The following is a 16,023-nucleotide window of genomic DNA, read 5'->3' as shown; positions in this document are numbered from 1 at the left end:
CTAACTTAGGGATTTTTTCTTTTAGCACTAGAGGGAACACCTGTACTATGTTGCGCTCAAGCGTTGGAAGTTTTGGGCACTGTAATCACTTATTATTTTAGTGGAATTTTATCATCGATTTTTTCTAATAAGTCCAAAAATATACATTGATTTTTTTGTGTGTGTACTAATACAGAATTATTGAAGAACTTCAACCACAGGACTTTCATTTTCTTCAAAATTAGGACAATACTGCCCTCTTGTGGACAGAATGTGATGTACACCCCGCTTCGACCATTATTGTTATTGTATTGAGTTCACTTTGATGATGATTAAAAGATTAAAGTAAAACGATTTTTAAAAAATAATTTTATGAATTAATCTTTTAACTTAAAATTGTTACAATGACTAAAAATTTAACTTTTTATATGTGAATTAATTTTAAATTCAATTTAAAAAACAATATTCTCCATCTAAAATCGAACTAATCAAAAGCTGATCATTAAAAATGTTTACCGAAAAAAGAAAAGAAAAATCCTCATCATTATTGTAACCTTACTTTTTGAAATAAGTGTGTAAAAATAGAACAAAGTACCGCAGATTATTATATTTGTACATAAAAATAAATTATTATCTATTTGTATTCTTTTTTGCTGAGGAATTATTGGGAAAAAAATTATTAAAAATAGTGTTTAAAACTATAAAAATCCATTTTTTCAAACAGATTTAATGATTTAAAAGCTTTCTTGTTTTAAGTTTAGAATAAAACGATTTATACAATTAAATATTTTTTAATTAATTTCTTAAACTAACAATTATGTTACAATGACTAAAAAATTTACTTGTTATCAATAAATTAATTTTGAATATAATTTAGAAAATATATATCCTCCAAAAATCTCATCTTAAAAATCTAACAAATCAAACTTACCCGGCAGCAGCTGAAAATTAAAATTTGTACAAAAAAAAAAAAATAAATCTTTTCAAACAGATTTAATGATTTAAAAAGCGTTTTTTTGTTTTTGTTTTAAGCTTAGAATAGATTCAATAATAATTTTATTAATTACTTTTCAAACTAAAAATTATGTTATGACTAAAAATGTTACTTATCAATAAATTTGATACAGATTTTATGATTAAAAAGCTTTCTTTTTTGTTTTAAGCTTAGAATTAACCGATTTAAAATGATTATTTAACTAAAAATTATGTTACAATGACTAAAAAAATTACTTTTCAATAAATTAATTTAAAATTTAATTTAAAAATATATATCCTGCAAAAATCTAATCTAAAAATCTCACTGATCAAACTTACCTGGCAACAACTAATAATTAAAATTTGTAAACGAGTTTTATTGTGCCAAGAAAATTGAACTCCGCACTATACGTCCATTCTATATGAACTGAGAGTTTTGGCAGCGACCATTCGTCCAAATGAAATAGACGTCCATCGCCGTCAATGGCAGCAACTGAATGTGAATGGAGGTGTCAAAACATGACAGCACGTGTGTGTGTGTGCGGGTGAGGGCGGGGGGGGCGCCAGACCTCCAGCGAGCAGTGACACCAGATGAAGACGAGGAAGCATCGAGACAAGCTAAAATCTCCTTCGAGACGTCGTCTTCCATCAACCAGCTCACCTCCATCTTCCCCATCCTCCAGGCCGAAAACGAAGCGCTCTCGTCGGGCAAAGTCAGCAGCTTCCGTCGGTGTTCCGTCCAAGCTTTTACGGTGCTTCTTTTTTAGGTGTACTGTATATCAGCTGGCCTGCACACGTCAAAAGATATATGCGTACGTGTATTTGTACTGCGTGGGTTGTGTATACAATTTAGTAGCATTTATGAATATTAATAATGTATAATAGTGTGTATGTAGTACGCGCTAACGTGTTGATCGTTGTGGTTGTAGTGTACTATTGCGTGAAAGGTGGTCATACTATTTTGACATGCTTGTGTAGCCAGTCATGTAACGTGTGGATAATAATGTAATGTTGTGTATGTATTAATTAAACTTGATGTAGCTTGAGCCCAGGGAACCTAATCATGAAGAAATCATTTTACCTGAGAACATAGGCTGAGTTTGACTTTTGGGGCAGCGGGGGCACATGTTGATGAGCCCGAAACGTGTCAGTAATAAAATTAACTTACAAGAATATTTATAATAATAAGTTGACCATGAGCGGTTTTTTGTTTCCCATCATTCTTGAGGGGAATTCTAAATCAGGCTGCTTAGGCAATACTTTTCGCCAAGATCGTCATCCGTTGAATATGGTAGGCCTGCCGGTGTCGTGCCAATGTAGTTACCCCAGTCAAAAATTGTATCCCCTCGGCGGAGCCATATGGAGGTAGATTCGTGTCTCTATTATTCAATCCCAAAAAAAGTTGCTTCAATAAAAAGAAAAATTGCTTCAATTTTCAACAAAAAAAGTGGCTTTAATAAAAAAAAAAAAAATGTGTCTGAATGCAAAAATACATTTGAAACTTAAAAAAATGCATGTGAAAGCATTTTTTTTTTTTTTTTTAATTGAAGCAACTTTTTTGGGCCACATTTTGGCAAGGACATTTTTGTCTTTATTATTCAATCAAAAAATAAGTTACTTGAAAAAATATATTTTCAAAAAGAAAAATCACTTCAATCAAAAAAAAAGAAAAAATTCAATCAAGGAAAAAGTTTTTGAATGCGAAAAAATATTTGAGATTGAAAAATTTGCATTGAACACTTAATTTTGTATCAAAAAAGTTTTCTTTGTTTGAAGCAACCCTTTTTGTGTTTGGGCCATATTATGGGTAGGATATTTGTGTCCAAATCATTTAATCTAAAAAAAAAAAAAAAAAAAGATGCTTCAATCAAAAAATATCTAAATATTTTCAATCAAAGAAAAAAGTCATTTGAAAAATAAAATTGCCCTCCCATATATATATATATATTTTTAATTATATGCAAAGCAAATGACCATCTAAGTTGCTAGTCACATGATCCGATCGAAGTCTAATTTTGACCGATTATAAAAATGTTCTTGTTCATTTCTTTCATTTTTGTTGCAGTTTTATTGCTTTACAACTTGTATATTTGTTGCAAAGTCAATTATATGCAATGACTTTCTCGGCCACCGGGGGGCCTGGCCCCCTCTTAAAATCCGCTTATGCTTGATAGTATCGGAGAACTCTGAAAAAATAGACATATATTTGTTAAATTGTATTTTCCTAAATTAAAGAATAAACTGCCGAGATCGGAGCTGAATTCCTTCCGTGATCACGCTCATAACTCAAAACATTCCTCTCAAATCATCTTCCTCCAAAGGCCATTTAATCACCGCCAACCCTCCCAGTTCAAATAGATTGGACGTCTATCAGCATTAATTGCCTTACTCTGGTCACCTTAGGTTGTCGTCGTCACAGATGAGGGGTGTGATGGGAGAGTGCGTTGGAGGTCAAAGGTTAAGGTGGTGAAGAAGCACTACAGCAAGCCATGGGCTGCGGCGGTAGCAGGACGGACGCCCTGGAGCCACGCTACCTGGAGAGCTGGACCAAGGAAACCGAGTCCACGTGGCTGACCGGCACAGACACCGACATCCCGCTCTCGTCCATCAACAGCATCCCGTCCGACAGCTCCGAGGCCTGCTTCGTCTCCGAGAAAAACTGCAGTCCCGGTAATGTGACGGCGATACGCACGATGCAACTTCCAAATTAGTTTTATGTGCATGTCATCAAAAATCGGCGGCTTTTCCCTGGAAAATGTATTGTTGTTTTTTTTATTCTCAAAATCATGCAAGCTTTTAAGAAGAAAAAAAAATCAAAGATCATTTTCATCAAATTAAAAAAAAAAAAAAAGACTTTTTTGTTACAAAAATTTCTCATTTTCTCAAAATCTTTCCTTTTCTTTTTCAAAAACATGCAATCTTTAAAAAAAAAAATCTTTCAAAACAAGTTCCTCAAAAACCACTTTTTTGCCAAAAAAAACCCCAAAAAACTTCAACCTTTTTACCAAAATATTACACCTTTCCTAAAAAAATGCTAGCTTAAGCTATCTTTAAACAAGAACAAATCTCGAAAATATGAACCATTGTTTTCGAAGAACATCTTTTCAACCAAAAAGCCATTGACTAATATTTTTTTCTCTCCCAAAAATGATTCAAGCCCCCAAAACATGCTACTTTTTTATTTTAAAAAAATAAAATAAAAATAAATAAATTATTTTCTTAAATGTACCTACCATTGTCAGAAATGTATCTTTTTTTTATGAAACAGAACATATATGGAGGAAAAACAACAAAAAAACATGCAATTTTCTGTCAAAAACAGGACTTTTTACCAAAATCAAAAACATGCTTCCGCTCCTTATAAACAAAAACAAAATCCCAAAAATATGCATCGTTTTTTTTTTTTAACATCTTTTCAACAAAAAGCATGCAACATATTGACTAAAATTTTTCTCTTAAAAAACTGACAAAAAACATGCTATTTTTTGATCAAGAAACATCTAAATTATTTTCTTAAAATTACCTACCATTCTCAGAAATGTAACTTCATGAAACAGAACATATTAAAAAACATGCAATTTTCTGTCAAAAACAGGACTTTTTACAAAAACATAAACATGCTATCTTTTCGCTACTTATAAACAAAAACAAAATCCTAAAAATATGTAGGCATTCCATCTTCTCTCAAAAAAACTGACAAAAAAAACATGCTACTTTTTGATTTAAAAAAACCCTGAATTCTTTTCTTAAATTTACCTACCAATGTTAGAATTGTTTTTAATAAAACAACACGTATGGAGGATTTAAAAAAAAACAAACATGCAAGTTTCTGTCAAAAACAGGACTTTTCTCGCGTCTTTAGCTACATATAAATTTTTTAAAAATCTCAGAAATATGTACCATTGTTTTTTTAAAAAACATTTTCTCAACCAACAAACATGCAACATCTTGAGAATTCTTTTCCCTCAAAAAACATGGTACTTTATTTAAAAAAAAAAAAACTTAATTCGTTCTTAAATTTACCTACCATTGTTCTCAAACATATATTTTTAAGAACACTTCAAGAAAAAAAATCTACTTTTGTCCCCCAGAAAATGACTAAAACAGAATGAAAATACATCTTTAAAGGACTTTCCTCCTTCACAAATCTTACAACACGAAAACCAGCCATTTAGCTAACATGACATTGTGTCGCAGTCCCCGATTTCTTCGAAGATGGCCTACCGACTCCCGCTCAAGCGTACCTCAAAGCCTGCTCGGAAGCCAGCCTCTCTGACGTCAAACCCGACAGTGCTATCGGCCAGCTTGACGCGCCGTCCCCTCCGACGCAGGAGGGGGCGCCGTTGTCTTCGGCCACCACCGTCCAACGCACGAGTGTCCTTCATACTGAAGAGATCGTAAGTAACGCCGACCGTTTCGCAAGACAAAATATTTGTTAACGGCAGTTTTTTGTCCCCGTTAGACAAAATGGCAGGACAACCGCATGTCCACCAAACAGGTGACCATCACAGTGACGCAGAGCATCCACCAGATGGACAAGAATGGCAAAGTGAAGAAGTCGCTGACCACCTACGAGGTGATGAAACCCGCAGAGGCCGTCAAACAAGGCGCGGCGCACGGGTAGATGCTAAATGTGCACATCGCTTTAAATATGTCGTATTTTTTCATTGTGTTTTGCTGTCTTTTGCACATTATTATGGTCAAGAATACGAGGAAAATTAGGAATCAAGTCGTGAAAAATTGAATTTTTTGGGTGGAAAATCCAAAACATGAACAACAACAAGACAAAATTTGGCTTTAGTGTTGCACCAATACAGTATTGACCGATATGGCACTAAAATGACGTCATCGTATCGGTGAGTACTAAGAATCATCCTGCATGTTTAAAAAAAAAATGGAGAGAGAAATTTTTAAAAATGAAATCAATTTATTTAATCAACCAATTATCTTTTCAATACAGGTAGTCCCTGGGTTACGAACGAGTTCCATTCCTACGCTGGCGACTTAACCCAAATTTCCGCGTAAGTCGGAATTAACCCTTTAAAAATTCAAAATAACTATCAAAAACGTCCAAAAGTATTGTATTTTGTTTAATGGTGGATACAATGCCCTCTGGTGGCAGCGTCGGGTCTGGCTGGACTTTCGGTGGGTCGTTATAGACACGCCCTCGCATACAATCCATGTTGTTTATGCTTGTTTTCTCCGGTAAGCTTTCAAAAAAGAACATGCCGAGTCAACACTGCTGCTATGGAACTTGTAGAAACGACTCTAGACATTACAACATATAATGGATGTTTTCTTCATACGTTTCCCGAAACCAAAAACTGTGAGGAAAAAATGTGAACAATGGATCAACTTGTGTGAACGTCCAAAAGATCAGTTTAAAGGTGAAGCCATTCATATTTCATATGCAGTAAACAATTTGTTGGGAGCCATAGTCCTACAGAGGACGAAGATGTAAGCCATTTTGATATTTTTACTTATTTTTGAGCGTGCCGTTTTACCGTGCTGCTTCTGTCTGGCATTAATGACCTAAAAAATGTTTAAATGGTATCCTACTGCCACTGTTACCTTTTCTGTTGTAAAAAAAAAAACAACTTTAGTAAGTGGGAAGTGTAAATAAATTATAGAATTAAGATTTGTTATTGATGACAAAATTAAATGTGTTCGTTGGCTGTCACCGAGTAGCATTTGCGATCGTTACAAAAAAATAGCAATGTAAATTGCCCCCAATAACAGTCAGAGACGTAAGACAATCAGAGGATATAATATATAAGAAAGACAGGGCATATGGTGGCAAAGGATAGATTGTTGAAACAGGAGAATGTCATTGTCAGTGGCGTAAGAAAAAGATGTCGTTAAAAAAAGCTAAGGCTATGCTTAGGTCGGCTAGGCTCTTTTTCCCGTCTTTTTCAGCTCTCGACACTCAAGCCATCTCTTTAACTGAACATCTTTACCAGTGAATTTGGGACCAGGGATATCATTTTCGGACAGAATTAATAGGATTAGCTCAGTAAACATCTCGTTCGTACACTATTTCCATTCACTTACTATTCGGGACAAACAGGAGGTTGTCCCGCCTAGCAACAATTGCTAATGTCATGAATATCAATGAGCAAAAGTGACGTGTTGCTTGCAGTACGGCATTGTAATACTTTAGCATTTGTAGCATTTGAGCTAGCGTACTTTTGTGAGGCTAATTTAATCGACTCAGTTTACATATTGATAAAACAAGATGGACGTTTGAAAACCAATCGTTTTGTGTCGAGTGTTTTACTGTTAAAATGTGTGTCGTTTTGAACAGACGTGTACATATGTGCGTTACAGCTTTACAAATCGTCAAGAGTGAAGGAAGTCAAAAGCGTCAAAAAGCACAAGTGCTCTGTTTGCTGTCTGTCAAACTGAACAGCTTCACGTTTAGTTAGGACAAAACAAGTCATGTTAATAAAGTGAAGTAAAAAATAAGATACTGTGAGGTACAAATAGGTAGTTTGTGTGACTAAAAAAAAAAAAAAGAAAGGAGACGACTGCAGACAAAATGGCGGACGAGACTCCAGCGTCGTAAAGGTGAAATCCCCTAAATCGTGTACCTTGTAACCCGGGGACTACTTGTATATTGTAACACCCTTACTTCAAAGTCTGACGAATACCAACTTTCCCCCAAAAATTAATGAATATATGCCAATTTTTCACTTTTTTTTTTTTTTTTTTTGCAAAATACGTAATTAACATCGGTAGATTATACTTTAACTTTTACATTACAGCCACTTCAGAGGTAGTAACGCGGTACATGTACTCCGATCCATTCCCTTGAGCAACTTTTAGAGAAAAATGTACCGGTACTTCTAAGAGTAGTTTTACTAAGCTATACTTTTGTCTGTTACTTGAGTAGATTTGTTTAAAAAAAAACGCTACTCCTACTCTACGTCATTGTTTGGACGCGCCTCCATGCTGGCAATATGATTCACTTCCGGGTCGGCAGACTCAATGCGGATTGTAACGTGTGGTCGTGCTAAGCTAACTCTTTCGGTGTTTTAGAAAGAAATTATGGGTGTGTATTGTTGTGTTACCGGGTGCAACAGCTTCTCCTACGACTAAAAAAAGGGCGAGGAAAACTGGACTCACTTTTCACCGTTTTCCTGCATGGAGGACCAAATATCAGATCACGAAGGCACGACTGATGGCTGGATTGCAGCGGTTCGTCGGAAAAGCATTTCTTATGATCATATTTCTGCTGGAATGAGAGTATTCCCCTCATCTCTACTCTTGTAAGTTGAACGATTTACCAGTTTTGGTTTCAATACGGTTTTTTGTTTGTTTTTTTTACTGTTGTGTAAATCTGCCTCGGTAGCAATGCTAACCTACTCCTCCTCCTCACCTACCTGTTGTGTTACTAGGAAAACCTGCATATGAAATGCTGACAACACATCCCGATTGGTCACCATATCTCTTCTTGGGTTATTCTGAGGTCAAGCGCACCACATCGGAGCGTTATGAGAGGTTGGAAAGGCGAAGAGTGCACGCTGAAACTTCAGTTTGCTCTGCTCTTACAAACACGATCCCAAGTGTTGTTGTGAAAAGTCAATAAAATATGAATACCAAAACATGACTTGAACAACTTCTTGACAAACTGTAACTGCTTGTTGTTTACTTCAGGTCTTCATAATAAACAGGTGTAATAATTACAAAGTCAGGTGACTTAATTTTGTTATTCTATTTGGAATATGCATTGACAATTTTTGGACAGTGTTGTAGACAAGAACTGGGACTGATAAGTTGCAACAGATTTATTTCAAGTAATGCAATTTCTCCAATACGATATTTGAATTGACAGTTTAAAATCTTTAAATTAGTGCAAACAAGGCCCACCCTCTGACGGTGGCAGCAAATATTATATAATTATAAGTAATACACAAATACAAGATCACAATAAACGTGTCTTTGTCAAAGCAGTTTAAAACACTATTTACTGGCCTTGGGTAAATTGCCAGACAGGATAAATATGTGCTTTAAAGTTCTTGCATTTCCATTTTAAGTATTGCAAGTACTAGTCTCCAACACAGTATTTGAACTGACAGTTTAAAATCCTTTTAGTACAAAATGGCCCACACTCTGGCAGGGGACAGCAAATATTATAATACATAATACATTATAAAAAGCTATATACTATATAAATACAAGATCACAACAAAACCTGTATTTTTTCAAAGCAGTTAAAAAACATCCAGTGGCCTTAGGTAAATAAAGGTGTAAAAATATGTACTTTACAGTTCTTGCATTTCTATTTTAGGTATTGCAACTTTTCCAACACTATTTGAATTGACAGTCTAAAGTCTCCATAAGTGCAAATAAGAATATTATAATTTAAAAATAATAATAGAATATATAAATTCAACAATACAATGAAACGTGTCTTTGTCAAAGTGGTTTAAAAAATAATAATAATACGTCACTGGCCATAGTTAAATAGCCAGGCAGAATAAATATGTGCATTACAGTTCTTGCATTTTCACAAGTTAAAAGCCCGCAGTTCATCGACGAGAAGGGCAGACCCAGATGGCGTCTGCAGCAGGGGCTTGTTTGAGTCCGACACAGGACAAATGGAACCACTCCATTGAACAAATTTTCTTTGTCAAATGATCCAAGAAGAGAGATGGTGACAAATCGGGATGTGTTGTCAGCAGGTTTACCTAGGAACACAACAGGTAGGTGAGTCGTAGTAGGCGAGCATTGCTACCGAGGCAGATTTACACAACGGTGTAAAAAAAGAAAAACGTATTGAAACCAAAAGTGGATAAATCGTTCAACTTACAAGAGTAGAGATGACAGGAACACACTCTCATTCCAGCAGAAATATGATCATAAGAAATGCTTTTCCGACGAACCGCTGCAATCCAGCCATCCGTCGTACCTTCATGATCTGATATTTGGTCCTCCATGCAGGAAAACGGTGAAAAGTGAGTCCATTTTTCTTAACCCCTTTTTTTGTCGTAGGAGATGCTGTTGCACCCGGTAACGCAACAATAAGCACCCATATTTTCTTTCTAAAACACCGAAAGAGTTAGCTTAGCACTACCACACGTTACAATCCGCATTGACTCTGCCGAACCGGAAGTAAATCATATTGCCAGCATGGAGGCGCGTCCAAACAGTGACGTAGTACGTCCCATTCCCTATTTGGGCTACACAAGAGTCGTACATATTATTTTTTTAGCCAGCGATGCTAAGAGTAGTACTTTTCCATATTTCATCTTCTTTGATTGCTTGGCCTTGAAAGTGAGGTGCATTTCAACTCAAATCAAACTTCCTCGCTCTCTAAAGGGCTAACATAGCCAAACCATTTAGTCCCTCTATATTATATTTTAGTTTATTGAAAAGACACAATCAAACATTGTTTTTTTTCTTGGGCAAGAAAGGGTCTAAATACAGAAAACATATTTTATAAAAGGCAAATATGATGTTTGTACTGTGGCTCAGGAAGCTGAAATTGAAGACTGTACGTTTTAAAGAGTCATCTAGACTGGAGTACGATTGTCTTACGTGTTATTGTTCGTACTACTTCTGCTTTTTGACTGGATTTGTGTGTTTTCTAATGACAATAAAAGCAGTCTGAGTAATACCAGTTTAAGGAGGAACTCATTTTTGTAACAGAAAATTTTACGGTCAGTGATGGAGTACTGGACGTACCAAATATAAATACATTCATAAAAATACATGCACTAACTAGATAATTATTTAAATGTCTTTAAATGTGTAACAGTATTTATATCAATATTCATGTGTTTTAATTATATTTTTAAAATTTTCTTTTTAATTTGTATTTATTTCAGTTTTCATGTATTCAATTTCCATGTAGTTGTTCCATATTCATTTTTATTTCAACATTAATCATTTTATCCATCTCAACATGTATCTTTATAATTTCAGTTATTTCAGCATTTATTCTTTAATTTCAATTTATTTTTTCATTCCAGTTTTCATGTATTAAATTTTGTAATTATTTTAAACATTCATTTTTTTCCATTTCTTTTTCATCATTTATTAGACATCAATTTGTATTTATTTCAATTTTGTCCGTTTTCATTTTTTTATTTCAGTATTCGTGTATTTATCTCAATTTTTATTTCAGCATTTATTTCAATTTACATATATTTTTTTATTTAATTAGTTTTCATGCATTAATTTCAATTTCCTACAATTATTTCAATATTCATGCATGTACTTCAATTTTTATTTCAGCATGTATCTTTTATTTCAATTCATTTACATAAATATTTATTTCAATTCATATTGGTCATTTATGAGTTAATTTCGTGTATTAATTGGAACTTTCTATATTTATTTCAACATTTTATGTATGTATTTCAATTTTTAATTTAGCATTTATTTTTCATTTCAATTTCATTTCCATAATTTTTTTCTTTCAATATATATTTGTCATTTAATAATTTTATTTTTAAGTATTAATTTATATTTTCTAAATTTATTACAATTTCAAAATTTTTATTTCGTAATTTATTAATTAATTAATGTATTTCAATTTTTATTTCACCATTTATCTTTTATTTCAATTTATTTAAATCAATATTTCAATTCATATTAGTCATTTATTAGTTTGTTTTCATGTATTAGTTTCAAATTTCTATATTTATTTCAACATTTATTTAAGTATTTAAATTTTTAATGCAGAATTTATTTGTATTTCTATATTTTTCTTTCAATATATATTTGTCATTTAAAAATTTGAGTTTTTAATTTCAATTTTCTGTATTTATTATAATTGCAACATTTTTATTTCCGCATTTATTTTTTATTTCAATGTATTTACATATTTTTATTTCAATTCCTATCTGTCATTTATTAGTTTGTTTTCATGTATTAATTTCAATTTTTATACTTATTTCAACATTTACTAAAATATTTCAATGTTTAATTCAGCATTTATTTTTATTTCCATATTTTTATTTCAGTATATATTTGTCATTTAATAATTTTAGCGTTTATGTATTAATTTAAATTTTCTAAATCTATTACAATTTCAACATTTTTATTTCATTTCCAAATCAACTTATTGACATATTTTGACTCTCCTGTTCCTCCATCATTATCTCTGCTTCGCAAGTACATGGACGTGTTTTCCAGAATCGTAACATATCCGTCCCAACCGGAATGCCGGCTCCTCCCTCTGCATCCACTCCTCTACTTGGAAATCCGGGAAGAAAAACGCCATTTCTCTCTGTGCCGACTGGACGGAATCTGCGATAAAAACAAGCGAAATTTGAGCCGAACGGTCCAACAAAAAAAGTCAAACTTGGAGAAGGCTTACTGCACCTGAGCCGTGAGTGGTGTTGCGCGTATCCGTGAGCCCGAAACGAGCCCGTAACGAGGCGGGGGAGGTGTATCGGGCTCGGAACACTTTGGTCGGTCCCATCAGTTCCCTCCAGTGGCGAATGGCGTCCTCTCGGGCTAAAATGTACGCTCGCATCGGGCCACTGAGCGGGAAAAAAAACAACAAATTACTAGAGATGTCCCGATCGATCGGGTCCGATCACGTCATTTTCAAAGTATCGGAATCGGCAAAAAAATATCGGACATGCTTTTTTTTTTAATATATCTATATTTTTTAATTAAATCGGTTTCTAATTGTATTCAACGTTACAGACAAAATGTCTTACACTCATCCAGAGTCTAGTTTTGGCTTAAACTAGGGCTATCAAATTTATCACGTTAACGGCGGTAATAACTTTTAAATATTTAACGCAATTAATGCATGCGCTGCACTACCCACTCACGCACTGCCGCGTTCAATCTATAATGCCGTCGTTTTACGTATACATAGAGTTAAAAGGCAATGTTAAATGAGTAGAGAGACTTTTGGCAGCCTTTAAAGCTTTTTTTTTTAATTGAAACAATTTAATTGGATTGAACAATTAGAAAATTAGAAATATCGTGGGAAGCAAAGGTAGTAGTTGATCTTTTTCTTAATCCCCTATTTTATCTCCCAACGCAGAGAAGATATATCAATTGCTACCACTACGCACAGTAATGGTTGCACTTCCCATCATGCATTTGGGCAGAAGTTAAATGGCTACAGTATCATTTACTGAAAGCTCAACAAATACACTAGATGTCAATATTTAGTCACGATATACAAAGTCACATTTATCCTTTAAGAATTACAAGTCTTTCTATTCGTGGATCCCTCTCACTAAAAGAATGTTAATAATGTAAATGCCATCTTGAGGATTTATTGTCATAATTAACAAACACAGTACTTATGTACTATATGTTGAATGTACATATTCATCCGAGTTTGATTCATTTTTTTCTTAATGCATTAACAAAATGTATATGATCGGGAAAAATTAGCGGGAATGATTGGAATTGAATCGGGAAATATCGGGCTCGGCAGATACTAAAACTACAACGATCGGGAGCAAAAAAACATGATCGGAACAACCCTAAATAAAAGGCTTCAACTACTTCAGTTGTGTGTAATAAATCTAAAATATATGAAAGTCTAATGTTTATCAGTACATTGCAGAAAATAATGATCTTTATCACAATATGCTAATTTTTTGAGAAGGACCAGTATTGTTTCTGTGGTATTAAGCATGATTTACCTTGACATGAATTCAACAAGTCTTTGGTAGAAGAATCGCCCTGGAAAAAAGGAGCAGAATAGTCCAATATAAATCTACGACGAAGTATTAAGGACCCACACAAAAAAAAAAAAAAAAAAAGAAAGAAGGGCTACAAGCTAAGTGGCTATAACAATCAAAATAAATAGGTTATTTTTAGGGCTGTCAAACGATTAAAATTTTTAATCAAGTTAAGTACAGCTTAAAAATTAATTAATCGTAATTAATCGCAATTCAAACCATCTATAAAATATGCCCTATTTTTCTGTAAATTATTGTTGAAATGGAAAGATAAAACACAAGACGGATATATACATTCAACATACGGTACATGAGTACTGTATTTGTTTATCATAACAATAAATCAACAAGATGGCATTAACATTATTAACATTCTCTTAAAGCGATCCATGCATAGAAAGACTTGTAGTTCTTAAAAGATAAATGTTAAAAGATAAATGTTAGTACAAGTTATAGAAATTTTATATCAAAACCCCTCTTAATGTTTTCGTTTTATTAAAATTTGTAAAATTTTCAATCAAAAAATAAACTAGTAGCTCGCCATTGTTGATGTCAATAATTACACCATGGTCACTCATTGTGCTTAAACCCATAAATTCATTTGGACCCAAGCGCCAGCAGAGGGCGCCAAACACCAGAAAACAAGTAACAAGCGGACATTACACCGCTGTCATTTTAATCTGTTTGAGTGGGGCATGTGCGTTAATTGCGTCAAATATTTTAACGTGATTAATTGAAAAAATTAATTAACTCCCGTTAACGTGATAATTTTGACAGCCCTAGTTATTTTTGGACTTACTAAACAAGTCAACGTTGACTCACACGCTCACTTTGTTAATATAAAAAAAAAACGATTGAATCCCACACCTGAATGCTCTGCATAAAACCTCTCAGAGTCTTGCCGTCTCCACGCCAGATCTTTAAGTCGAACAATAGCAAAGTTGTTGTCTAGGATACTCTGGTGAAGAGCCTGCAACACACATTTCAAGGAAAAAATATATTTTTGTGGTTTATTCGTAATTAAATATTTAAGGATACTGTGTACACAATGTATTTTGTTGGAATTATTAGCAGTCAGTCGTTTCATTTTGGGAAGAAAACGCTTACAAAATGAACTTGAACATGAAATAATTGAACTTTATTCATTTTTTGAAAAACTTAATTGTAAATTCAGTACTTCCAGAATGACAGGATTAGCCACTGCGTCTGGTTTAACGACCGCCAGGGTGAGCTGCAGCGCTTTGGACAACCGACATGCAGTCAGCAACATTTCCTTTGAGAAGAAAAACGAGCAAAATATGAATTATAAACGACACATAAACAGCTCACAGCTTCAAACTAATTTTAAAATAAGCTAACTATTAGCTTTTTGAACTAAAACAGTCATATAACCGTTCTAAACTTACCGGAAGTCACCTTTTAAGAGCTACGTGCGAGCAAACTTTAAAACAACACCCAAAAATGCGAACGGCATGTTTGAAAGATTTACATTTTGCAATATTTTTTGTTTCTATTCATATTTAGCAACCAAAACTCGATTAATACATGTATAGTTCATAATCTACGACACGAACAAACATTTAGTCCGTCACTTAAATGTGTCCCCGGAAGTAGTCCATGTGTATTTTTGTTCCTCCTCGAAATATGGACTACTGTATTTAAAAGTACAGCAGTTAGCTTAAACGCTAATATAAAATGTATCCAGTTATTAAAGCAACTTGCGAAAATATAGCAAACCAAGTGGTGAAAACGAACGCAAAGAACTTTTTGGTCGGTTAACGCTTATGTTTTTTTTTTTTTATTATTGAACAATACAAAAACTACAGTTTAGATGACATAAATTATAAGTAAATTAAATCAATCGGAAGTTACAACATGACCTGACAGTATTGAAACAAAGTCAAACAAAATTGATATACTTGTTAAATATTTCTGAATGAGTCAATTAACTTTTTTTTTTTAAATCCAAACTTACCGTAATTTTCACACTATAAGGAGCACCTGACTCTAAGCCGCCACCCACCAAATGTGATATGAAAACGGCATTTGTTCATAGATAAGCTGCACTGGACAATAGGCCATTGCAGTCCTCACTGTATTATGGGATGTTTACACCAAAAGATATTAACCGGTAACACTTTATTTGACAGCAGAATCATACGACTGTCATAAGACCAACTGAACCACCATGAAGCTTTGAACCAATTGGCTTCAAAGCTTCATTGCTTCAAGAAGCTTCATTTGGCCATAACTGCTCCCTTGGGGGAGACACTCAACCTCTTCTGCCACCTGCTGTCAACACTGCTGTTATCCAACATGCTTCCTAGAATGCATTGCAGCCCTACAGATGTAGATAACAATCAAATTCACATTATGTGCTAATTATTTCTTCAGTTACTGTTCCAGT

The 16,023-nt window shown here is 33.8% G+C and overlaps 2 protein-coding genes across 3 annotated transcripts; one reads left to right on the top strand and one right to left on the bottom strand.

Moving 5' to 3' along the window:
* The first annotated feature begins 1,522 nt into the window (after positions 1–1,522).
* baalcb (BAALC binder of MAP3K1 and KLF4 b) lies at positions 1,523–9,789 on the top strand. 2 transcript variants are annotated; one of them, XM_057823638.1, is made up of 5 exons: positions 1,523–1,766; positions 3,358–3,624; positions 5,152–5,351; positions 5,417–8,222; positions 8,352–9,789. In XM_057823638.1, the coding sequence occupies exons 2-4, from the start codon at positions 3,444–3,446 to the stop codon at positions 5,576–5,578; spliced, it is 543 nt and encodes a 180-aa protein (XP_057679621.1). In that variant the 5' UTR covers positions 1,523–1,766; positions 3,358–3,443; the 3' UTR covers positions 5,579–8,222; positions 8,352–9,789. The 2 variants fall into 2 exon arrangements, with proteins under 2 accessions (XP_057679621.1, XP_057679620.1); XM_057823637.1 differs by having other exon boundaries at positions 1,523–1,706; positions 8,352–9,788.
* Positions 9,790–11,980: 2,191 nt separating this feature from the next.
* Positions 11,981–15,226, bottom strand: nme6 (NME/NM23 nucleoside diphosphate kinase 6). Its single transcript, XM_057823636.1, has 6 exons — positions 15,023–15,226; positions 14,794–14,889; positions 14,484–14,586; positions 13,578–13,617; positions 12,286–12,446; positions 11,981–12,210 (listed from the first exon to the last, which is right to left on the bottom strand). Exons 2-6 carry the CDS (start codon positions 14,884–14,886, stop codon positions 12,059–12,061), a joined length of 549 nt encoding a protein of 182 aa, XP_057679619.1. The 5' UTR covers positions 14,887–14,889; positions 15,023–15,226; the 3' UTR covers positions 11,981–12,058.
* Between the last annotated feature and the right edge of the window lie 797 nt (positions 15,227–16,023).

Source organism: Corythoichthys intestinalis, chromosome 19 (assembly GCF_030265065.1).
Source record: "Corythoichthys intestinalis isolate RoL2023-P3 chromosome 19, ASM3026506v1, whole genome shotgun sequence".
NCBI classification, from domain to species: domain Eukaryota; kingdom Metazoa; phylum Chordata; class Actinopteri; order Syngnathiformes; family Syngnathidae; genus Corythoichthys; species Corythoichthys intestinalis.
The sequence above is the reverse complement of the archived record's forward strand: the minus strand, read 5'-3'. Positions and strand labels throughout refer to the sequence as shown.

Coding starts and splice junctions, on each gene's coding strand:
- baalcb (XM_057823638.1), top strand. CDS start 3,444: ATGGGCTGCGGCGGTAGCAGGACGGACGCCCTGGAGCCACGCTACCTG. Junction 3,625..5,151: donor CGAGAAAAACTGCAGTCCCG/GTAATGTGACGG, acceptor ATTGTGTCGCAG/TCCCCGATTTCTTCGAAGAT. Junction 5,352..5,416: donor TCCTTCATACTGAAGAGATC/GTAAGTAACGCC, acceptor TGTCCCCGTTAG/ACAAAATGGCAGGACAACCG.
- nme6 (XM_057823636.1), bottom strand. CDS start 14,886: ATGTTGCTGACTGCATGTCGGTTGTCCAAAGCGCTGCAGCTCACCCTG. Junction 12,447..13,577: donor CTTGTTGAATTCATGTCAAG/GTAAATCATGCT, acceptor TTTCCCGCTCAG/TGGCCCGATGCGAGCGTACA. Junction 12,211..12,285: donor CAACACCACTCACGGCTCAG/GTGCAGTAAGCC, acceptor TTTTTATCGCAG/ATTCCGTCCAGTCGGCACAG.